We start from the raw sequence: 24,526 nt of genomic DNA on the forward strand, positions 1-24,526 counted from the left end.
TTTATTTCTTGGTCTTTTGGCAGCTAGTCTGAAAGGATGAACCTTGAATTTAAAAGATCACTCTTACATCCTTTTAAAAATTTTTTTTTGACTGGTGTGTGCGTGTACCCACATGTGAGTGAGGGGGCCAGAAGAGCATATTAGGTCACGTGCCACTGGTGTTACAGGAGGCTGTGAGCAGCCAGGTGGACCTGGAGCTTCCACCAGGGTCCTCTCAGTGCCTCACACTGTCAGGTGTCTCAGGTAGCCAGCATATCAGCACTCACCCCCTGCTGCAGTGGATCCTTCCCTTGGCTTTCACCTGCCTCCCGTGGGCCTGGGCTCTGCTGAAGCTCCTGGGTGATACGGTCAGGTTCCTGGACGGTGACATACTGGGCCAGGGTCTGCACGCAGCCACAGCAGTGTTCCAGTGCCTCTTCCTGGGACTCCCCACTGAACTGGACGCGGAACATTCGGCTCTTGTCCTGTGTGAAAATGAAATGTCATCACTGAGTACCGTCCACCATGAGGTCTTCTGGGGAATGATCTGCTGCTTGGGGCAGGTACACTGAAGCCAGGGACTTGTGCCTTTTTAGAAGCCTTTCCTCATGTTTGGAATTCATTTCCCTCAGGCAATGACACGAGCAAACTGGATGGTCACTCCACTGATGGATGGTCAGCATTTTATCTTGCTTGCTTTTAATACAGACTTAACAGCTGATAGGCTAGCATAAACAATAGTAAGTTTTGAGAGCAGTATCAGATAGTCCTGGCTCACTGAAATGGTTCTGAATAGGATTAAGGGAAGAGCAGGCTGGGCTGGGGAGAAGGCTCTGTGGGGAAAATACTGCAAACATGAGGGCCTGCATGGGTCTCCAGCACTCACATAAAAGCCAGGCATGCACTTCTGCCAGGGTCTCCGTGGCCAAACAGCCTCGCTGAAATAGCAACTTCTGAGTTCAATGAGAGAACTTGCCTCAAAAAATAAGGTGGAAAGTGACTGAGGAAGGCAGCTCTGATCTCAGCGCATGTCCTGTGTACATGGATGCTTATACAGGAGGGAAGGAAAGGTCACTGGCTGCCATGTTAGATGAGGTGGTGAACGCAAACATCTGGGGAGGAGGGCACAGGCAGATGCTTGAAGCATTTGCACTCTGAACCTCTAGTACTCTGTATCCTTAGGACACTGACTGCTGCACAGTCCAGTTAGGGAGATCCGTTCAGTCTCCTGTATGAGGTATGTCCTTGGGCAAATTGGCAAATGTGGGGCAGGTGCATCTAAAATAAACAAAAAAACTACAAGTAACAATCAGTTACTTGATTCTAAACTTAAAACCAGACCCAGGTCTGGTAACATAACACCATTACTTTAGTACCAGTTCCTTTTTTCCAATCTGATGTTCTGTCTGGGTGCGTCAACCCACATTAAAGCCTCCCAAACAGCACTGAATGCATCTGCTCAGCTTTTTCCCATAAAGAAAGTCGGTGCAGAGATTAGCATGTAGACTGCCCTCTCTATGTGAATCACATGTTAGTGTGAAAACATTCCTGACCTCAGCGAAATTCTAAAAGTTCCTATAAACAAGGTGCTTTTTCTCATTCAGTTCACTCTTTTTGTAGAAAACTCACCAAGCAGAGCCAAAGACTGGGGCTCTAGAGAGCATGTAAGACCCCCTCCCCATATTTCCATTCACTGGCTTTCTGAGGATGTTGTCATCACTCCCTTGAAGAGTACCTGGATCTGTTAGAAGTCATCTTCGAGCTCTCCCATATAATACATAATATATAGGTTGTATTTTATGCATATTTGAAGCCACAGTGCTGTAGCCCAATTTTCTATTCAATGGGTGTATAAAAATAGAAGTACAGCTCATTACTCCCAAAAGCTGAAGCATATCTCTTTATTTAACTGGCCTCCTACTGACAAGTGTTCAGGTTGCCCAGCCATTCCCCTTTTCTAACTCCTGAATGCAGACTTGCCCGTGTGCCCGTTCCCTGTACATTCAGAACCAAGGTATTTCTCATGGTCATTTTTGTCACATAAGAGATAAGCAAACTTTCAAACTTGCATTTCTCTGGTTATAATTGAGCTTGAAGATTTTCCTAAGCTTCCTAGTTCGTTTGTATTTTTCTCTTGTGTGTGCTTATTTCTGTCTTTAGCACTTGAGTCTTCTGGATAAATAATTCCCAAATTTATCAAGTCTATAAAAGCAACCTGTGACCTTCTGAGAGGAAAAGGATCACAGAGGCCAGAAGAAGGTGGCAGAGTTCCTGGAGCTGCAGTTACAAGCAGTTGTGAGTGAGTAGCCTGCTGGGGGTGCTGGGAACAGAACTTGGGCCTCTCCAGGAGCCTTAAGTACTCCTATTTGCTAAGCCATCTCTAGCTCCAAGAACAACATTGTCAAGTTCACAAACTGTCCAGACAGTTTGGGTCACCTAAGCTGTTAGTCACCGAAGAATTACAGTACTTTAAGAGGTGATTCTGATCTTAGGTAGATTCTTAATTTCAAGTTCAGTAATTGACAGGAAACTCCATGGACCTTTTGAGAACTGAGGAAGTAAGGCTGAGTGCTGGCCTCTGCACTGTCTCCACACTGCACAGCAGAGGCTTTCCTTCCCAGGACAGAGTAGGCTCACCAAGTGCTTAAGCCACTCTACAGCAGAAGTTGCCATTCTGCTCTGGAAGATATGATCTTCCAGTGCCACACAGAGCCAGGGAGACATCAGAGACCTCAAGTACCCATTGTGTTTTCCTGTTAGCTTCAGATTACTGAGGTTTAAACTGCATCCCAGTCTTGAGGCACAAGAGGCCAGACACTAACCTAGGGGTGTTGAGAGGCCAGGCCCTGAGGAGGTCATTAGGATTACAGAAGGTTACTGAGCAGAGCCCCAGTGACTGTATCTTGAGTGCTTTAAAAGACAAGGGGATGAGTCTAGACACATGCTTGCTCCCTGGTTCTTGCCATGAGATGTCTTGTACCACTTTGAGACTATGTCAGCAAGAAGGCCCTCACCAGATGCCAGTCCCTTGAGCCTCCAAGACTGCAGGCTATGTAAACCTTTTTTCTTATAAAATGACCTCACCTGTTATTTCATTATAGCAGTGGAAAATTGACTTAATACATTCAGAGAACAAATTTCAGTGTATTTGCTTTGAGTAATCCTCAAAGCCCAGGATGAACAAAATCAACAAATTTCTCAAGTGAGTTGCTAGGATGAGAAACAAAGATTTACTCCTTTCATCCAAAATGTTTTTCAGATAGGAATAAAATGTCTGCTGTTAGCCCACTGGCCAGTGTTCTCATTAGTGATCAGTACTGTTTAAAGGAAGGAGACCTGCCTTATAAGCCTATTTAGTCTGTGCATTCTGCTTACAGAGAGAAAAATACGTTTACTATCTGCAGAATCCATTTGAGTAAGAGCATGTGTGCTACAGAGGTTGAAAGGTCTGTTAATATGCGGCATCAAGACAGCGGAGCCAGAGCGGAGGAAAAGAAACAGATGTTGCTAAGTGTCAAAAGTATTGGATGGGGCCTGCAGACGGCTCGGGGTAAAGACACTCACTGCTAATTCTAATGACCTGGTTTCTGTCCCTGGGACCCTCATGTTGGAAGGAGAAACCTAACTCCCCCAAGTTGTCCTCTGATCTGTTTCTCCCATGCGTCCTACCACCCAAAAAGTAGTGGTAAAAAGCATTTGATAGAATGCATTGTGCAAATCCTGGCAAACATCTCAATAAATAAACTGTAACTGAAGCAGAACCTCCTTGGTGTAGTAAAGACCTAAGCAGCAGCTAGAGGTGCCTTTACCACTTGAACACTATAAGCCCTGCAGTCAGGGAGAGGCCGGCATGCTGGCACGGCCACAGGGTGCCCGTCAGGTCCTGCTGCTAGGACAGTACTTGACTGAGAGCAACTAGAGCAAAGGAGGGGTTCTTCTGGCTCAGGGGTTATGGGGTTCTGCTCACTGTGGAACAGAAGCCGTGGGAGGCTCAGGTCTCATGCCATCTGCAGAGAGAGATCAGTGCTGGTGTTACTAGACTTTCCTGCTCCTCCACTTTATTCAGTCCAGGCACCCAACCCACAACCACAGTGAGTCCTGTCTCCTTACTGAAACCTCTCTAGAGACGCCAGCACAGACATGCCTAGAAGTGTCTTCCCTGGGTGATTCTAAAAACAAGTCAAGTAATTTTTATTTCACTTCACAATGAAGAGTAACCATCACAGGTGGGGAACGTACTACAAAATGTGAACCACAGGAAATAAATAATCATTACTTGTGGATGATAAAAATCACTTTGCTAGAAACCTAAATATTAACATGTTAATAGCAGTTCAATAAGGAGGTTAAATTTAAATTGACTCAAAAAATTCACTATTAAGTAGCTGGAAGTAAGTTGTGCATAAAGAATATCATTTATATAGTGGCAAGCAAAATACTTATAGTTTTAATTTTTAAAAGAGTCTCAGGGCTGAAGAGATGGCTCAGCAGTTAAGAGCACTGACTGTTCTTACAGAGGACCTGAGTTCAATTCCTAGCACCCACATTGGCCAGCTCACAATCACCTGTAACCCCAAGGGTACCCAGGAGATCAGTAGCCTCTGATCACCAGGGTCATGTGCATATACATTTAAATAATAAAAAACCCTTACAAAGTCTTAATTATGAAATATATATTGATACTTGTATAAGTTATTATACATACGTATACAGTGTCTAAATGCTTTGAAGCAAAATTAATGTAACTGAAGTGTAGGTGTGATTTACAGAAGAACACAGGTGTTTGCCAACATTAACATGTTCCAGTATTGTTTCTGCAGCTACTTCCTAGGGAAGACTGATTCATGGCAGACATCCTGGGATTCTTTCTGCCTCCTTTTCTCTAGTGTTCCCTGAGCCAAAGATGGACGTTACCTTGGAGCTGGGTTGGACCTGTTGATGATCTCTGCATTGTGTCACTTGTGCTCCAGGAAGCCAATTCTTACCGTTTCCTTCATAGTTGTTACATTTCTTTCTGGTTGTTACATTGTTAACCACTACCAGTGACCTGCTGAAGTAGGCTTCTTACTAACGGGGTGAGCATCGAGAATGTAGCCACCTTAGAGACAATGAGCAGGAATGGCTTCTGAGATCCACAAAGGTAGGGTGGCAGGAGCACCTGTGTGTCCACTGTGAGACATTCCATACTACGGCAGTTTGTCACCCACATATCCATAGCAGAAAGGACTGCACATTCAAGTTAGAGGTCACTGGAAACCCCTGCAGGTTGTTCATAGACCCCCGAACTCTGTGATGCTCTCTGGGGTTTATGCTCCTGGCTAAGAGCCATTTGCTAGATGCGTGAGCTCTCCTTGATTTCCTACGGTCTGACTTAAAATTAGTATCTGTCCCCTAAATTTCATTATTATCTGCTTGGCCAAACGTTAACATAACAGATTGCTGCTCCCCCTTACTCTCCACTCTCTCCCTTCCCTACCTCCTCCTCCCCCTCCCCCCACCTTGGGTTTCTGAGACAGAGTTTCTCTGTGTAGTCCTGGCTGTCCTGGAACTTGCTCTATAGACCATGCTGGCCTTGAACTCACAATAGAGATCCACTTGCTTCTGTCTCCCTAGTGCTGGGATTAAAGGAATCCACCACCACCTCCACCAGCTTCATGTTTGTTTTGTTTTGTTTTGTTTTGTTTTTAAAAGGGACATCATCTAGGTGATTAGTTTGCATGTATCTGATATTTAACATAGCTAGCATACAAATAAAAGGGAATTTTAATTTTTTAAGATTTACTTGCATTGTGTGTGTGTGTGTGTGTGTGTGTGTGTGTGTTGTGGGGGGTACCCACAGAGGTTAGAATTGAGAATAAGACTCCCTAGAACAGGAGTTACAGGTGGTTGTGATCTATCCAAGGTGCCAGCCCATGAGGATCAAAGTACAGCTTATAGAAGTGAGTTCTCTTTGTTTTATGGTCTCGGAGATTGAACACAGCAAGCACCTTTACTCACTAAGCCATTTACTGGCCACAGATTTGTTTGTTTTTTGTTTTTTGAGGCAGGATCTCTGCCCTTGCTGACTAGGAACTGTGTAGATCAGGCTAGCTTTGAAGTCTCAGAGACCTGCCTGTCTCTGCCTCTAGAGTGCTGGGGTTAAAGGCATGTGCCATCCTGCCCAGTTCCTATTTTAAATCTTACAGTGGGAAGAAATGACTATATATTCAGCAGAACCTTCAAAAACACCTTTTTAAACACCTAACTAACCAGACACACCGTGCCAGCTCCTCTGCTCCCAGTGCTCAGAGCAGAGAAGCCGCAGGGCACAGCCCTGTACTGGCCGCCGGTCCGCATGCCAGGCGGAGCTCCTGCTTGCTTGAGGTTTTTGCTTACTGTTCAAACCTTTCTTCAACATGTTCTTCCAGCACTGGTCACCCCCACCCCAGGGGCTCCCTGTACCCCTACCTTGCCACACACACAGCAACGGGAAAAGTAGGGCATTAGTGCAAACATGACTGGCCATGCAGCTCAGTGTCATCTTGCCTTTATTGTTGTTCCGAACAGAAGACAGTCCATGCGCCTTACAATCTTCAACCAGTTCTTGCTGCCAATGAGCGAAAACCCTTCCTGAAACAGCAATTAGGTGGGGTTAGTGCCAAGAACAGAAAGGGACAGGTACCTATTCGTAATTCACACATGGAATGCTGCCACCAAATGCCAAGGTGTGTACCTCACCAGTGCCAAGTCCCAGCACTCAAAGGCCGTCTCTCAACCTCTTTGCATTAAAATAAAGAAAAATACCAAAGTAGTAAAAATCATTGATACTTGTTGTAAAATGCATTTCTCTACTTCCAGATTTGCCCAAACGACCTCTTACTCTTGAGAGACAGGTTTCATGTTCTCGGGAGCTTATCAAACCCACTGCTAGTAACTGTATGGTGAGATTCCTTGTCATTAAGAACCCTGTTTTCTCAATAATGGCAACTGTGAGGCCATTTGGTCTTGTGAGTACAGTTCTTTGTTTACCTCTGGCAGAGAAAAGGGAAACCCAGCAGAGAGCAGAGCATCGAGCACAGGCCTCTAAGAAGTGCTCAGAGGTAGTGCACACCTCTTCATGGCAATCACATCAGAAATACTCAGGAATGCTGACTGCTACAAGTTTGAGGCCTGCACAAGTTTTATAATGGAACTTGGTCTCAAAAAGGACAAAAGCCCTCCCAGATTAGTAAGAACTGTGTCATTACGACACCCCCAAATAAGCTGTTATTTTGGCTGGCAGGCTGTCGGGAGAGCGCAGAGTACACATTAGTGTGGTACTTACGGGGCAAACTTTGTAATATTGGTAATGCAAATGTACTTATCCTTGGATCTGACAGGCCAGGTGCTTAGGGATACATTTGCAGATCGGCCTGCACCCATGCTGACGCGATGCACAGACATTACTGCAGTAAATCTTAATGCATTCATTTGCTTATTTGGCAAGAGGGAGGAGGCAGAGAGGTGCCATCATGCAAGTGTGGAGGTCAGAGGACAACTTGCAGGAGTATTTTCTCTCCTCCCACCTTCTAGGGGTTAAATCCAGGTCAGGTCTGTGCAGCCGGCCCTTTTACCTGCTTGCTGAGCTAGCTACCTCTCAGCCCCAGAACATGGTATGTTTTTGCTAGTTAATATGAAACACTGTCCTTAAAAAAAGTGGTTTAAGATAAAATGTTATATGACTTCCGCTTTTTAAAATTAAACAATATTTGGAATTCAGGTTTTTTGGAATTTGTGTTGTGTGTGTGTTTTGCACTTCAGCCAATCTCTGGCCTATGCCTGACTCTCCCTTTCTTTCAGACTTTGGCCATCTTTACCCTGCTGGGTTTGGGCAGAGTCCCTGGAGCTCCCAGGGAGCCCAGAGCACATGTGTCTGGGAGGACACATGACTCTCCTGCACCATGCGGCTCAGCTCAGCTCCAGAGTCTCCTCACCATGTGGCCTTGACTCTACCCCTCAGTCACACTAACAGCTCACCATGGTGGCTCAGACCTGCAATCCCAGGACTGTCATAAGGTCAAGGCCAGCCTGGGCTACATAGTGAGGTCCACAGTGAGACCCAGTCTCAAAATTAACAATAACCGTCTCCATAAACCAAGAGGAAGACATCAGGAAGGGATGCAAAGGACACAAAGGACCCAAGTGCCGAGGTCCACTGTGAATAAGCATGGCCAAGAAGAATCTTCAAGTCTCTTTCCCTCACTGAACCGGTTTCTTTAGTAATTTAGATGCACTTTCCCGGTCCTTTTCCAGAAACGTTTCCTTGCTATACATCTCATGCTGGCCTCTAACTTGGCGCCTCCTGCCTTAGCCTCTCCAGTGCTGAGATCACAGGTCTCCATCTCCACACTTGGCTTCTGATGCCTCCTGGTTCCAACTCTGGGGCCAGTGTAAGCTAGCCACTACCCAGGAGGATGTCACGGCAGGTGGGGTCACTGGTACTGAACAAGGTAAATCAGATTTAAACCCATGTCAAGTGTGACTTCATAAGCTTTGATGTGAACAGGGTACTTCACGTTCATGAAATGACAAAGTCCACCTGCTACAAAGACCCTGAATCTGAGAGAAGCACAGGAGACGATGGCTCCAAAAGCAGCTGCATGACCCTCTCAGTCCCAAGCTCTGGGTGCCAAAGGCTTCCTGATAAAGGGGAGCAGGCACTGGGGTGCCCATGGCAATATATTTAAAAATGGGACCCTGTCTGAAGCTTCAAGGCTGTTTCTACTTCTGTAGTCCTGAGTTTATGAGGTTCAAATTATACTGAAAAGAGGAATAATATCCTCAATAGTAGAGTCTTCTCAGGACACAACAACATGAGGGAAGAAAGAAGCAGCAAAGGGAATTGGGGTCCTTAGTGTGTGCTTTCAACAGTGACAGCCAGTGGTTATCACGGTAGTAAAAAGGAATGAATGATGAGACAGGCAGATGGGTCAGGATTAGATTGTAGCCTAGGACTCCAATGTGGGTATTTCTACTTCGTTAAAACATCCACCATGTTGTGATGGAGAAGAAATATTGGTCTAATTTCAAAGGGGTCACCTCCCATCTGATGATCATGGCCCACAGCCCAAGAATGAACTCTGTGGCTGGGTCTGCAGTGCTGTACCTTCTTGGTATTTGCCAGCAACACAACCAGGTGGTGTAGTGCTGAACCACAGGCCATTTAACAGTGAGGCAGATACATTGTAACCAGCAACCATGAGTAAGGCCACAGCATGACGCTGATTACACCAGTCATTCCTGCCAATTACTGCAACAGAGTCCAGAGGCTGGGTCACAAATGCTGGCTGCAGTGTCTGCCTCACACGCTCACCCTAACAGAGCCACCTGCTAGGACTCTGACTGGCCTCACAGGGTAACCGAAGGCCAAACCAATCAGCTGTCTCTCAGGGCTCTCCACATGGCTCTGTGGCCGTGGGCTTCCTTTCAAAGTACCTTACAAAGCTTTTATTCCTCCTAATAAAACCTTCAGACTCGCCACAGGTCTGCTGGACTGGGAGTTTCCCAGACTACTTATTCCTCCTTCATTCCCAAAGGAAACCTTTTTGCTTGGAGATCTATTTTCTGTTGTAATTTTTTGAGACAACAGACTCCTCATATGGTACACACCGGCCTAAAACTCTCAACCTTTCTTCCCCCAGCACAGATTCTTTTTTTTTTCATCCTGTAATGTAAATTTTGAAACATATACACAGGAGTAGAGAAAAATAGCACAATGAAGTGATCTGGTTACAACTCTCACAGCTCCTTACTTCATTACACCCACTCGACCGCCACCCACTCCCTCGATCATTCTGAAGCTAAGACAGGTATCTGTAAATATCTCGGGATGTATCCCTTCAAAGCTAAGGTCTCTAGAAACACAGCCACAAGCTGCTGTGCGGGGTTGGGGGTGGGACTGGGTGGGCTGCAGAGAGTAGGCACATGGATGACAGCCCATATGTGCAGGGGCTCTAGGCATCATGGAGCAGATAACCAGGCTCCGAGGATATCGTGGTAGGATGGGGTGGCTTCATGAAGTCAGATATAGTATCAACTACTTGCTCATTGAGATAAAGTACACCAAGCATGGCAGCTTGAAATATCGGACAGACTTCTTCCTAACATTGGCTGCTTTAGGATCCCCTTGTATGAAGAGCTGGCCCTGTACGCTGCCTATGCGGTGCTGCAAAGCTGGCTGTGGTGGTGTGAATGTGGGAGGGAGAGCTGGCCCTAGGGCAGGGGGTGCTGGAGAGCTGGTGGGCTGATCAACCCAGGCTCAAATCCAGGGGTGTGATATCTACCGCATCTATGGACTGCTAGAGTAACCAAAGCTCTAGGAGCTCATCTCTATGACAAAGGGCAACAGGTTATCCGAGCAGAGTCACACAGAGTCCAGTGCTGACGCGTTGCAGAAGCCAGAGGCCTCGACCAGAACAATGACTCTTTGCAGTGAATATTTACAAGTAAAGCTGTGTGGGGCAGAGAGAGCCTGTGTGACACACTGCAGCTTCCACGGTGAGATTTTTTTTTTTAATTTATCTTTGGTTTTTGCTTTTTTTGGGGGGGAGGGAGGGGAAATGAGTGGGATCAGGGTGCATGATGTGAAATTCACAAAAATCAATAAAAAGTAAAAAAAAAAACCATAACCACAAAACCAAATCTTTAAAAATTAACAACTCCTTGTTATCAAATGTCTTTGACAATATCGTATTTCCCTGTCTTCTGGTTTTTTTCTACAGTTCTTCATTTTGCGACCAAGTATCCAAATGCTGTCCATACACTGGCATGGCTACGATACCGTCCTTACTCTGTGACATGGGGCTGCTGCGTCCCTTGTCAGACTCTTGTAGACTTTTCCCTGTCTTTTCTCATCCTCCCTTACGATCTTTGTTGAGACATTAAGTCACTGAGTCTCTAGATCAAAAATCAACAGATTTCTCTCTGTAAAGGGCTCATGAGTAAATATTTTAGGAGTGGGGGCTGTGCAGTCTCCAGGCCCCAGATGAGCTTAGGCCTGTGCTGTGGGAAAGCAGCCACAGGCAAACAAGTGTGGCTGCTGTCCAGCAAGGCTTCACCATGGACACTGGAATCAGAATTGTGTACAGTTTTTCACATCTCACATTATTCCTTTCTCAATGCTTCTTAACCATTCAAAAATCTATAAATTAGGGGCTAACAATTCGATCCTTAGAAGTGACATAAAAAGCTGGCACAAGGATACTTTATAGTCCTAGTGCGACAAGTATAGGCAAGAGGACTCCTGGGCTGGCTGGCCAGTAGTCCAGCCTACAGCAAAGCCAGGTCCCAGTCAGATACCCTGCCTCAAAGTAAAGTGGATGGTTCCTAAGGAATAGCCAGGCTGACCTCTGACTCCTAACTGCAAACCCGCACCCACGCATTGGTGCACATCCACACACCAATACATGTATGCTGCATGCAAACAGGAAGAGCACATAACCCCCAGAGTCACCCTCACTAAACTCTGTTCTTGTGCCTGCAGGCATGTGTTTCATATGTATTCTGTCTCTTGTATTCCTTATAGAGCAAGAACTTTGATTAAATCATCTTCCCTTGGATTTTGCTAGACCGCAGATCCAAGATTTCACCATAGGCAGATCGTGTCTCTGCCCTATGAGTGTGAACTTAGCAGTCACTATAAGCACTGCCTACACTCACTAATTCACTAGAAGTTGCACAAAAAGCCCTAGTATTTTTGTTCCTTGTTTAGTTATGAACTTGAGTGTCTATGAAGGACTTCCAGGCTAGCATGGTGGCACACGTCCATCATTCCCAGAGGCCTTTCAATTTGCAGTTTGACTTACTTGGTTTAAAAGGGAAAACTAGGAGAAAAGTCATCGTGTCATTTCTGCCTAAGACAATTAAGAGGGTCACAACTTCTACTCCTGTTATAAACAACTTAAGACTGAATGACTCAGGGAAGCAATGTGTACACACAGAGAAGAAAATGTGCAGGAGGATTGAGGGAGCTGGTGAAAGGGAAACGGGCTGGGAGAGCCTCTGATCACGGAGGCTTTGTGCTTGGAATCAATCTCCAGACTGAAGCCAGGCATGCTGGCACACATCTGTAATCCTGGCACATGGAGGGAAGGAAGATCAGAGTTCACGGTCATTCTTGGCTACTTAGCCCCTTCAGTGCTAGCCTAGGTCACATAAGATTCTATCTAAACCTTAAAAAAGATTTGTAGATTTTTATGTGTATGTGGGTTTTGCCTGCATGTATGTATGTGTATCATGAGTCATGCCTGGTGCTTAGAGGCCAAAAGGGGGTGTCAGGCCCTCTGGAACTGGAGTTATAGACGATTGATTGTGAGCCACCATATATATGGGTGCTGGAATCAAACCAAGATTCTCTTCGAGAGAAACAAGTGCCCTAAACTCCTGAACCATCTCTCTATGCCCCTATCTAAAAAGCCTTTAAAAATTAATAAAATAATCCAGGCTGACAAAGGGAAGGGGCAGCCTACTGAGATGGTAGTCTTAATGAGGAGAGAGAGATGGGGAAAGGCAGACTCGGCTGCTGCAGGAGCTGTTACAGGATTGCTGGAAGCAGACTGCTCTCTGGCACAGCCTCAGAAACCTGTCTCGGGGGTCCTGAAGCCTCTGGCTGACCTGCAGTCTGGACACTGAAGACAGGACGCCAACCCTGATGGAGAGTAACCTCTGGAATGAACAACAGCTCGGGGGGGTGGGGGGGGGCACAGCCCAGCAGTCCCAGGATGCCACGGGCGAGAACAGTTTCTGCAGCTAGAGTTGAGAGCCTTTCCTAGATGCAGAGGCTGCTGAGGACACAACATACCTCAGAATGCTGTAAAATCAGCTGCAGGGTAAATACCGCTCTACCCCACCCTAGCGAGAGCCAAAACAAGTTCCCAAAGGGTCAAACTGATGGTAAGTACTTTACTTGCTTAAAATCCCCAAAACGCTTTTAAGGGGCACAAAAAGTACTAGTGCTTTCCAATGTAGGAGTCATGTCTGATCAGAAATCACCAATATATGATGAGATGTTAGTTCAACAACAGTTATTCAGCCTCAAGAAAAATGAGTCAACGAAAACCTGGAATCGCAGTGCCACCAGACAGGGAAGGATGGATCAAAAGCTACATGTGCCCAAGCTTTAAAAAAACAAAAGACAAACAAACAAAATCTAAAAACCAAAAAAACCCGATCACGGTAAAGAGGGCCACAAACTATGAGAAGACCTCACTGATACTCTTCTGGCCCCCGACTTGGGAAGGGCTACCTCTGAGGATAAAAGAGAAGTTCTTTATACTGATGGTGGGGGCGGAGGGCATGACTTTCAGACTTCACTAAAGAGAAGCTGCCAATATCTTCACCAAATTGTACGCTGTCACTTAAAGGACAAGTGTGAGGTCCTGGGTAGGAAGAGAAGCAGGCAGTACGGTGTGGGTGAAGGCAGAGAGACAAGATGTGATTGAGGAAATGCAGGGCACCCTACACACGGCTGTAGGATCGTGGGCAGGCTCAACAGAGACACGGTTTCCCAAAAAGGCCTTCCTGCTATGCTAAAAGGTTTTAGCTATCAAAATAATATCATGTCCTACGTTCTGACAATGTGATACGATAGAGTTTTAAATACTAAGCTCGCTGGCCCAAATCTGTCCTCAAGATTAGTTGTTATTTAGCTCTATAAAGAAAAGTGGAAAGCTCGGCAAGGGTTAAGTACAACCCTTCCCAAGGATAAGAGCCGGACAGTGCTCCTCAGAGCCACCCCAGCACAGAGAACCATGTTTCCTCTGTGCCAAAGGAGAGTGTGCAGAGCCTATGCTCAAACACACTGGACCAAAGGCTTCTTGTCACAACAAAGTGAGCATCTGGTAGCTTTGTCCGGGTAGCAGCCACTCTTCCTTATAGGAACATCCTTATTTTCCTTTGGGAAACTAGCTGACCCCATTCACAGGATCCAGACGAGGCTAGTTTCTCACCTGCCCTTGCTCCAGAAGTGGACAGGTGACTGTCAGCATATGTACCTGCTTCTGACCTCTGCGTTTATGGGTGTGCATATAAGCTAGTGATATCCGTGTACATGCTGCGACCTTTGGTAAACTGTGGAGGAGCTCTTTCCATTAGTGTTGTTTGTTTGAAAGATAAGTAAGTTGCTGGGACCCTCTGGAGCACAGAAACCAGAGCTGGGAGACAGAGGGAGCTAGTGATGGTGTGTGAGTCCCTGGGTTCAATGCATTGACCCCCCCAGCCCCATTTCTGTGCAATTCTGTGAGGCGGTAGGTCTTACTCATTTACAAGAACATGAGATGGGCTCAAATTTCTTGCAACCCGGTTTATAGCTTAAGAAGTACAATAGCTAAGCTATATTCACTTTCACTGTTCAAATATCTATCCAAATTCCCATGCCCGGTTGCTATAGCATTTCCAAAATTCCACATCTCCTCGTTTAATAATCTAGCAGTTGATGTTTAATGACTGTACTCAACACCGTGGCAGCAGCACAGCTGACCACGTGCCCCTTCTCTTTCCCAGCACATCCGTCTCGGCTCCCTGACTTCTTTGCTACCTTACTCAGGGCTGACTCACCAACGCCTCAGGCTTGGGTCTCCAGCACGGGGCCTTCTACGACCTTCAAAGAAGCCAAGGGCTATCAGCCAAGAGACGGGCTGATGGGATAGACATCTGGCTTGAGTGGCCCAAAGATACTCCCAGTTCCAGTTAGCACAGCCAAAGCCATGCTCGCCACACACACCTACTCCCAGCACTGGCTCTGTCCTGAATCCCTAACTGCAGAGGGTAAGGAAGGCGGGCCACCTTCAGAGCAGAGCAGAATTCTTCACGTCTTCTCCACCTCAGACATCTCTGACGTGCTTTTCCCTTGCACACAGCAGTCGTTAAGTGCTTCCACCCTTGCTGGCTTTTCCATCTATTTCCTAGTTTACTAAAGCAGCCTTAGCTGTCTTCCCCCCGCTCACTCCTCCTATTCCCACACAACTGCAAGAGAAAGTGCAACAGGCTGTCACTCGCTGGCTTAGAATCTGTCGATAGTTTCCTATTTTTTTTTTTTTTGGTAAAAATAAAATCTCTTATATGACCTGCAGGGGAATACGCAGGAAGAATAAAATAGATGAACCGCACATCTACTGACACACGGGAGATTGGAGATCATAAACTTCCACGAAGTCCTAGGGGCCTTCGAACCCTGAAGCTCCTTCAGACAAGGAAGGGCCAAGGTTACAGAACAACATGTCTACTGCTGTTCTGAGCTCTCAGAAGGAAAGGGAATCTAAGGGGTAGTCCCATAAAACACCAGGCGTTGTTGATATCTTCCAGCACATTCTGAGTAAGACTTTCCTGGTATTGAGCTCCCCATCCGCACATTTGTTTGTGTTCTGTGTGCTGATCTTAGCTTACTCTGTCTCAGCCTGGGAGCATTCTCACCTCCTTGGGAGACCTTTGCATATCTTGGCTTTGATTTTTATGGTTTAGCACTCCCAGAGATATCCAGTTTTGCTCCAGACTTCTAAGATGATAAAAGTTCACACTGGCTTGTTTTTAGGCTATTTGTGGGTGTCTCTCTAAGGCCCTCAGATACTCAGAACACTAATAATCAGAGTGCCAATTCTGTTGGCAGCTTTTCTATAGAGAGCAGTCTTTATGTTCAATTTCTTCTTAATAAAATGGACTGTGGGAGCTGGGAAGACACCCCCGTCAGTAAGTTCTTGCTGGGCAAACAAGAAGATCTGAGCTTAGGTACCAAGCACCCATATTTTTTTTTAAAGAAGTTAAGCACAGCATCACGCACCCGTAAGCCTAGCACTGGGAAATAAAGACAGGCTGGCTGCATAGACTATCACCAGGCTTAGAGAGAGACCCTCCGTCAAAAAGGCTCCCCAAAGCATCTGTCCAGAATGTGCCTTCAAAAACTGGGTCATAAATTCACATTAAAAGACAACCAGGGGCTGGGGATTTAGCTCAGTGGTAGAGCGCTTACCTAGGAAGCGCAAGGCCCTGGGTTCGGTCCCCAGCTCCAAAAAAAAAAAAAAAAAAAAAAAAAAGACAACCAATATTCTAACTGCAGATGTCCAAGTCTTGTAGCAAAAATACAAACAGTAAGACAAAACAAGATAAAACATTCCCTGCCAAAACCACTAATCCCACAGTCATGGTGCTCAAGGAGAACAACTCAGACAAAACTCAAGACACAAAGCTCAGAGGAGCAGTTGTAAACACGCGGAGTTTGTTCAACACCTCAAGACGGCAAAGACACCGGAATTAACTATAAGATCAGGAACAAACAGCTGCATGAGGGATAAAGACAACCAGAAATTATAAATCAAATTCAATAAAGACATAGACTAAATATAGTTGGGAAAATTTCCCAAATTTCCAGAAAGATGTACCCATGTACCCATTTAGGTGTGTGTGTGTGTGTGTGTGTGTGTGTGTGTGTCCCTGCATATCACCAAATTGACAGGACCAGAAAAGAAATCTCCTACAATATATTATAGTTGAAATACTAAAACCACAGACTAAAGAGAGGGCCCTGAGAGCTGCAAGGGAGAAGGGACAAATTACACAGAAAGACTGGTCAGAATAACAGTTTAATGGAAACTTTTAAAGCTAGCAAGTATTTCCAGTTCTCAAAGATCATGGTCAGGAGCCATTTAGGAGACCCTAAGGCTATCAGGTGGCCTTCGTGAACGTGGCCCATCGTTTTTGCATGAATTGATGCTGTTTAGATGAATTAATGATTTTATAGAGTTCCTGATTTGATTCAAATAATCTTAGGAAGAAAGTTTTAAGAGGTGGTTTTAGTTGTTTTATTAGAAAGATGTAATAAAGCTAGAATCAAGAATAGAATGTGCCCACTTCTCACAATAGTGAGTAAATAAAGGCTGCACAATATGGATACAGTGCTGAAGAAAAATAGGCTTAGGACAGATGTGTGTTCAAGGAAAAGCATTCAGGGCCAAGAATAAAGCCACAGGTGTTGATTTGAACGTATACTAAGCATCCAGAATGATGCACTGCTTTGAACTTAGTATCAACATCCTTCTGTAACTCCCACTTTGTGTAACATTTTATCTATGAGGTAATTTTCTAAGAACTTTTGTCTATAAAAAGGCCAGGAAAAAAAATAAAGATGATATGTTGGCTTGGGGGCTCTCCCCAATCCATCCATCCACCTGCATATATCTGCTTCTATGTATGGGTATGCATGAATACTTGTGGAATGGATGAAACAGGCATTTGGGCTTGGCCAGAATGTGTACGAGTGAATGTATATGTGTCTATGGACGTTTGCCTGTGTAAAGGATTGTAATGCTTTTTCTTTCCTTCTTCTCTGGTTCACAGTTAACACGCCTAGCCAGGGAGAGGCTTCTGGCTGCCTGGCCAGAGAAGGGAGTGTTAGCAATAAACCCTTTACCTAATCCCCTGCTGCTAAACAGCATGTGCTAATCACCAGATAGTAGAGCGTATATAAGCACAAATAATAAAGAGTTAAGTTTTTAGCACAGAATAGTAATAAAGTGTAATAAAGAGTTGTTTGCCTATCATTTAATGAAGGACAGAACAGTAATAGAGAGTTATAAGATACAGTGTTTAATAAAGCACAGAGATTTATAAAGTAAAAATAAAGCACAGAGAGATAAAGACAAAAAGAAGCCAGTGATATTCAGTCACAGAATAAGTAAGAGAATGTTAAGTCTCCAGGAGCCATCAGCTTATGGCATCCAGCACAATTAGAGAAAGTTACAAGATTAGAGATCATCAGTCTTTTGGCCATCGTCCAACACTGCTGTGTCCCACCTCAGCTCCAAACCCACACAGGTCAGGCAGGCCCAGGCAGATCACAAGTACCAACCTAGACTATTACACCCAGCGAAACTATCCACTAAAATTGAGGCAGAAATAATGCCAGGTGTGTTGGACAACCCACCTCTAAGGCTAGTGACAGCAGGATACATCATCACTAGCCACCAAGATGTGACACATTTCTACTGTCAACAAGAAGGCATGGGTATTCAAATGCCTGACAAAACTGACTTCAGAATAAAACCAATCAGAAGAGATTAAAAAGGTCACTCAAATTCATTAAATAAACAGCCCATCAAGAGGGTATCACAATTCTTAATATTTATGAACCAAATACGGGCACACCCAATTTCATAAAGCAAATATTACTAGATATAAAGTCACAGAGTAATCCCAACAGAGTAAATACTAGGAGATTTTTTTAAAAGATTTATTTATTTTATGTATCTGAGTACACTGTAGCTGTCAGATACAGCAGAAGGGGACATAGAATCCCAGATGTTTGTGAACCACCATGTGGTTGTTGGGAATTGAACTCAGGACCTCTGGAAGAGCAGTCAGTGCTCTTAACCACTGAGCCATCTCTCCAACCCCATAGTAGGAGATTTCAATACTCCACTTTTACCAATACACAGGTCATCTGGACCAATAGACAAAACAAACAGAAAAACATTACAGTTGAATGAAATTATAAAGCAAACGAGCCTAACAATGACCTATGGAAAATTCTACCTGGATATTGAGGAATGCACATGGTTTCCAGCAGGTGTCTATATGGATCCTGTGCTAGCACACAAAAAGCAAGCATCAGAATATGGGAAAATCAAAACAACATCCATCCAACAGTCTGAGTACAACTGAATAAAACTAGACACTAAACCCAGAGAAACTACAGAAAATCTACCTCTTAGGCTCCAGAACTACCTTTTTGACTGTGAACTAAAGGCTGACAGAGAGGCTCGAGTTCAAGTAGATGATGATGGAAATGAGCACCGGCTATCATGAAGAACGGTCAGCGTGGGGCAGGGGCAAAAGACAAATTATACGTCGCAGAGGCAGAAGCATGAGTGCCGTCCAGTTAGTCACACTGGCAACTGTGAAAATGTCTGTACGCCCAACAGTTTCCCTCGGGGGCTCTGGGATCACAACACATGTGGTCTTAAGGTTAGAGCGTGGTGCAGGGCCGGCGGACAGCTCCTAGGAGCTGTACAGGGAGATGCAGTCAGAAGATGAAGAAGATGAAGAGGATGTGAACCTCCTGGGTGTGTCTGGAAAGTGATCTGCCCTGGAGGTGGTAACAAGGTTCCACAGAGAAAAGTAAAACTTGACAAAGATGAGAAGAGAGGTGATGATGATGATGATGATGTTGATGAGGAAAACTGAAGAAAAAGTCCCAGTGAGGAAATCCTTATGAGATACCCCAGCCAAAAATGCACCAAAATGAAGCTGAAATGGAAAGTACTTAAAACCATCAAGAGCAAGGTCAAAGGGTCAAGAGTCCTTCAGAAAAACAGGAAAAGACTCCCAAACACCAAAAGGACCTAGCTCTGTAGAAGACATTAAGGCAAAAGTGCAAGCAATATAAAAAAGGAGGGTCTCTCCCCAAAGTGGAGGCCAAGGTCATTACTCACAGAGGAATTGCTTCTGGAGCCTAGGAGCCTACTCAAGATCTCTGGCAGTGGGGGAAGTCTCTTTAAGACTTTGAAATATTATTGTTTTTCATTTCTATAACAGCTGATATCTGGGCGTTCTTTTCATAATGTAACGTGGGAAGTTCTCCTACTGTGTCTGGTAAATGCTGTCAGGGTTCAGTTGCCAAGAATGTGTTGTCTAAGATGCTTGTTTAGTTTTCAAAGATGGGACTCCACCCTTTACTTGGTTTTATGTATGGAACGTTATGATAGAACAAAGTAATAGTGGTGGTCAGATGTGGAAATGGCAGGGAGACAAAAACATACATGTGAAATACTCAGTATTTGTCTTAGTCAGGCTTTCTTTTCCTGCACAAGCATCATGACCAGGAAGCAGGTTGGGGAGGAAAGGGTTTATTCAGCTTACACTTCCACACTGCTGTTCATCAGCAAAGGAAGTCAGGACTGGAACTCACACAGGGCAGGAAGCAGCAGCTGATGCAGAGGCCATGGAGGGATGTTTCTTCCTGGCTTGCTTCCCTCGGCTTGCTTAGCTTGCTTTCTTATAGAAGCCAAGACTGACCAGCCCAGGGACGGCATCACCCACAATGAGCTGGGTCTTCCCCCTTGATCACTAATTGAGAAAATGCCTTACAGCTGGGTGTCATGGAGGCATTTCCTCAACTGAGGCTCCTTTCTCTGTGGTAACTCCAGCTTGTGTCAAGTTGACACACAAAACCAGCCAGCACAGGATTTTAATAAAAAACAATTGGAAGATTTTTTTTAACTTTTTAAAAACACAAAACGAATCTGAAAGAGTGAGTGCTCTGGTAGGCTGGTAGCTCCAATGCAAGTCACCCACCACAAGTTATCTCTTGTTAGGTGGCCCAGGCTGGCCTGAAGTCGGCAGTTTCCCGGGTGCACCACTTTGCTGTGCTTGAGACACAGAGACAGAGGAAGAGGGGAAGAGGAGAAGGAAGGAAGGGAGAGAGGAAAACAGGTGAACTGCAGTCTCTGGTCCTCGGATTTAGTCTGACTACAGGAAATGGGCATCCCTCGTTTTCCTATTCTAAAGCATTTCCTCCCGGTTCTCCTATATTTTACCGTCATATTTAAACTGTGCTTATATTCTAAACTTTGCTGCGTTCACTGGAATCACAGCAGCAGGGCATGTTCCATGGTGCTATGCATGTGTAAGGACTGTCATTTTTACGTCCCACCATATGGACCCCACCATCTTTGAGAAACCTTCACCTCACAGAGGGAACAACTGCAGGCACTTCCATTTCCTCCCCACTATGAAGAACACTATGGACATTTTTTAGGCGCCCCATCCCCTTTTTGGCACTACTGGGAATTAAACTTAGGGGAAGTACATTACCAATATGCTCTAGTCTTAGCCCATTTTTTTTTTTTTTTGGTTCTTTTTTTCGGAGCTGGGGACCGAACCCAGGGCCTTGCGCTTCCTAGGCAAGCGCTCTACCACTGAGCTAAATCCCCAGCCCCTTAGCCCATTTTTTTAAAAAAATATTTTAAAACATTTTCATGTCATTCAAAGAAGCAGAATTGGGTCAAAGGTTAACTGTATACTAGTGGGGACATCTTGATAAATACTGGCAAGAGATGAAAATATTCGGGGGAAATGACACACTATGTCACCAGAACAAGGTGACAGTGACATCAGCACTCTCAATGCTGTATGCTAAAACTCAATATCTCCTTATTAATGAATATAGACATTTATTGTATTCATTCATTCATTCAATCAATAAGCTTCCATATCAGATGTAGTAACAACTTAGAAAACCTAGCAGAAGGCCCAATCTCTGACCCCAAGGAGATTGTAGTTTTGATTCGGAGGCAGAAAACAAAGTCACTTCCTGAGGAAGTGAGGCCTAAACTCCGCGCTGATTACCGCGCCTCAGGCCGTGTCTGCTTTTGGCTCTGTGTTCTCCGGCCTTTGCTTTTTACACAAGTCTTACAGCTTGCTGTTAATTCACATGAACTCTGTCATCCCCTACGCTCTGACTGTCATAGATTCAAGGCTGCAGAGATAAACTGTGTGGGGCGCACATGCGAGACCGTAGCTATGTAATATTTGTTTCTATGAATGGAGAGAGAACCATGTTGCCTTGAAGAGAAAGCCTTCTTCTCAGTACTGCCTGGGTCACCCAGATGCTCCTCCTGGAGTGACCCTCAAGTCAAACTCTGTAAGTCCCGATCTGTGACTACTGCACACTCAGGTGGCTATGTGCCTGCGAGGTACTTTAAGCTACACACATTGTAGCCGTCGCCGCAGGCAGGGGCTTCCTTGCTCATTTTATTGGGTTGAGCTTTATTAACTGGGTTTTAGGTATTTATACACACAGGGAACGAATGCTTCATTTTGAACTAGTGTTCTGACAACAGCTTTTTTCTTTCAAATCTTGTTTATATCATTTTCTCCATGTAAAAGTCTGGATGGCCTCGTGAAGCAAATTGTATCAATATTTTAATCTACATAACATAGGGTTTGGCTTGGTTTCAGAAGGAATCTGACCTTGTAGCCCAGGTTGGCCTAGAACTGAGAGACTGCCTGTCCCTGCCTCCTCAGTGTTGGGATTAAAGGCACCTAACTTTAAATGTGGTTTTCATTTCTAGTTTAAAAAGGCTCTCCCTTCCTTCCTTCCTTTTCTTCCTTCCTTCCTTCCTTTCTCTCTTTCTTTATTATTATTATTTTTTAAGACAGGGTTTCTCTGCATAGCCTTGGCTGTCTTGGAACTTATGCTGTAGGCCAAGCTGGCCTTGAACTCAGAAACCTGAGTGTTGGGATGAAAGGTATAACCCACCTCTGCCCACTAGAAAGGCTTTCTTTCTCTAATACTCTTTTGTTTTAATTTGGTTATAGAGCATTTGATATCCAAAGGCTGCCATTTTTATACATTCAGCATGTTAATCTTTTCCTTGTTAATTTAGAAAGCTTTCCTATGGAACAGGTACATGAACCTCCCAGACCTGTGTTGCTCTTCGTGTTCCAAAGGGACTCCGTTCCTGGCACCGTCACTGGCCTCTCTGGAATGTAACAGGCACTCATGAATCTACTTCTGTTCCCTCGCTATAACTGTAATAATGAATCTGCAAATAACTGAATGTTTTGATAAGAACACATATGTCTGAATTAAATTCTCATTCTTATGAAACCAGTTACTCTGTTTTGCTCCCATTTCTTGTTGGCTTCCCGTGGAATTCCTGAACTATTAAAGCACAGCACTGCCACCTGCTCTCGTTCCCAGGACATCAGGAGTCGCTCCAGCCGCCCCATCTCAGCACCAGTGGCATCTTTATAAGGTTTCCTACATAGTAGTAAGTCTGACAGCACAGCAATTGCGCTGGCTTAGGTACAAATGCCACCACTGCTGCTTCAGTACTGCACACACAGAAAGGAGTCATAGCAACAGCAGAGCAGAAGGTCACAGCACAGGTTTTAAGAAGAGAAGGGCCACAGCCAACACTGCTTCTCAGTCCCTGCTCCCTTCCACTGTAAGGAAATGGAGGAAAGAAAGGACCAGATTCAAATCAGCTCCTAAGAAACAGGAAACCCTCCTTCTTGTCAGTATGGAGAGGACTAAGTATGGAAACAGTGGAGCCATTCTCTGTGGAGGCATTCCTTACCAAGTGACTACAGAACAGACGGGATCACAGACAGGGCAAAGCGCACGGTGAACAAGAGCATCCTAACTAGCTACGTCAGAGATGGGTACAAAGTGGCCCCACACAGCAAACGGGACCAAAAACTATTTCCATTGGAACCTTAGTGGAGTCAACAACGAAGGCAAGCAGGGCCTCATAGTAATACTACACATACATACATTTAATTTGAAAACATATGCTGACAGCTGAAATAATTTATAAAAAGTTAAACAACTGTTTCCATGAAGACTAACACAAACATGGCAGATATATCATTCACAAACAGACACAGGCCACTTGCTTGTTTTAATAGCAGCTCTAAGCACGCCCGACGTTAAAACTGTGCCACTCTCTGTCCAAACATCCACCAGCTGTGCTCCTGAGGAAAGCCTGAAGTAACTCATTTCAGGACGGAAGCAGGCAAAGCCGTGTTTGTGACTGCACTGAAGCAGCCAAGAAGAAGGAAAGCTTGAGGAGCTTGAGGGGTTGGGGATTTGGCTCAGTGGTAGAGCGCTTGTCTAGCAAGCCAAGGCCCTGGGTTCGGTCCCCAGCTCCGGAAAAAAAAAGAAAAGAAAAAAAAAAAAAGAAGAAGGAAAGCTTGATGGTGTGGGCAAGAAGGCAGGGCTGGGGTTCTTCTTGCCAAACAGTTCAGAAAGGGAACCTTAGCGCATGCTCCCAATGGCAGAGGCAGGTGGGTCTCTGTGAGTTTGAGGCCAGCCTGGTCTACAGTGTGAGTTCCAGGATAGCCTGGACTCCACACTCTGTCTCAAAAAACAAACAAAACAGCTACAATAGAAGGCACGAGAGGCCTCGAGAAACGGTTCAGCAGCTTAGAGGGCTTGCTGCTCTTACAGAGGATCGAGGTTGGCTTCCCAGATTCACAGCAGCTCACAATCATCCATCACTCCAGTTCTAGGGGATCAATCAGATGCCCTCTTCTGGCCCCTGTGAGCATCTCACACACACACACACACACACACACACGGTACACATAAATAAATGCAGGCAAAACACTCATACACATATAAAATAAAAACAAAACAAAAAACCATGAAGTACAAAGACATGAATCAACAAATTCAACTACATATAAAGTTAAAACTTATATAATGTGAAAGCTGCCATAAATAGTTGAAAAGCCAACTGCAGGCTGGGAAAAGGTTCCTGAGCTAGGCAGACACTAGCAGAATGGGAGCAGAGCCAAAGCAGAACAAAACACAATCCAGAGGTGAGGAAATTTGGACTGCAATACAAAAAGATCTAAAGGCGATTATAATCTGAAAGACAAAGTGGAGAAGCATGGCATTCCATTTAACGCCCACTGTACACCAGAGCAGGGCCATTCGTGCTCTTAGGAAAGCACACCCATGCACTTGTGGTCCCGCCCAGGACTCCCAGAGGACCTCATCCATCTCTGCAGGGCAATTCTAAATAAAGCCAGA

At 45.0% G+C, this 24,526-nt stretch overlaps 1 protein-coding gene and 1 pseudogene across 11 annotated transcripts in view; one reads left to right on the forward strand and one right to left on the reverse strand.

Moving 5' to 3' along the window:
- Rec114 (REC114 meiotic recombination protein) overlaps nucleotides 1-24,526 on the reverse strand; it is a 159,058-nt gene that overhangs the window by 7,354 nt on the left and 127,178 nt on the right. For all 11 annotated transcript variants that reach the window (XM_087561016.1, XM_087561014.1, XM_087561015.1 and 8 more), the window contains 2 exon segments: nucleotides 6,505-6,588; nucleotides 267-464 (listed from right to left, as the gene is read on the reverse strand). In XM_087561016.1, the coding sequence (XP_087417142.1) occupies nucleotides 267-464; nucleotides 6,505-6,537 (231 nt within the window). In that variant the 5' untranslated portion in view covers nucleotides 6,538-6,588.
- Nucleotides 18,646-19,457, forward strand: LOC148004164 (nucleophosmin pseudogene; annotated as a pseudogene).

Source organism: Rattus norvegicus, chromosome 8 (genome assembly GCF_021556685.1).
Source record: "Rattus norvegicus strain SHRSP/BbbUtx chromosome 8, alternate assembly SHRSP_T2T, whole genome shotgun sequence".
NCBI classification, from domain to species: domain Eukaryota; kingdom Metazoa; phylum Chordata; class Mammalia; order Rodentia; family Muridae; genus Rattus; species Rattus norvegicus.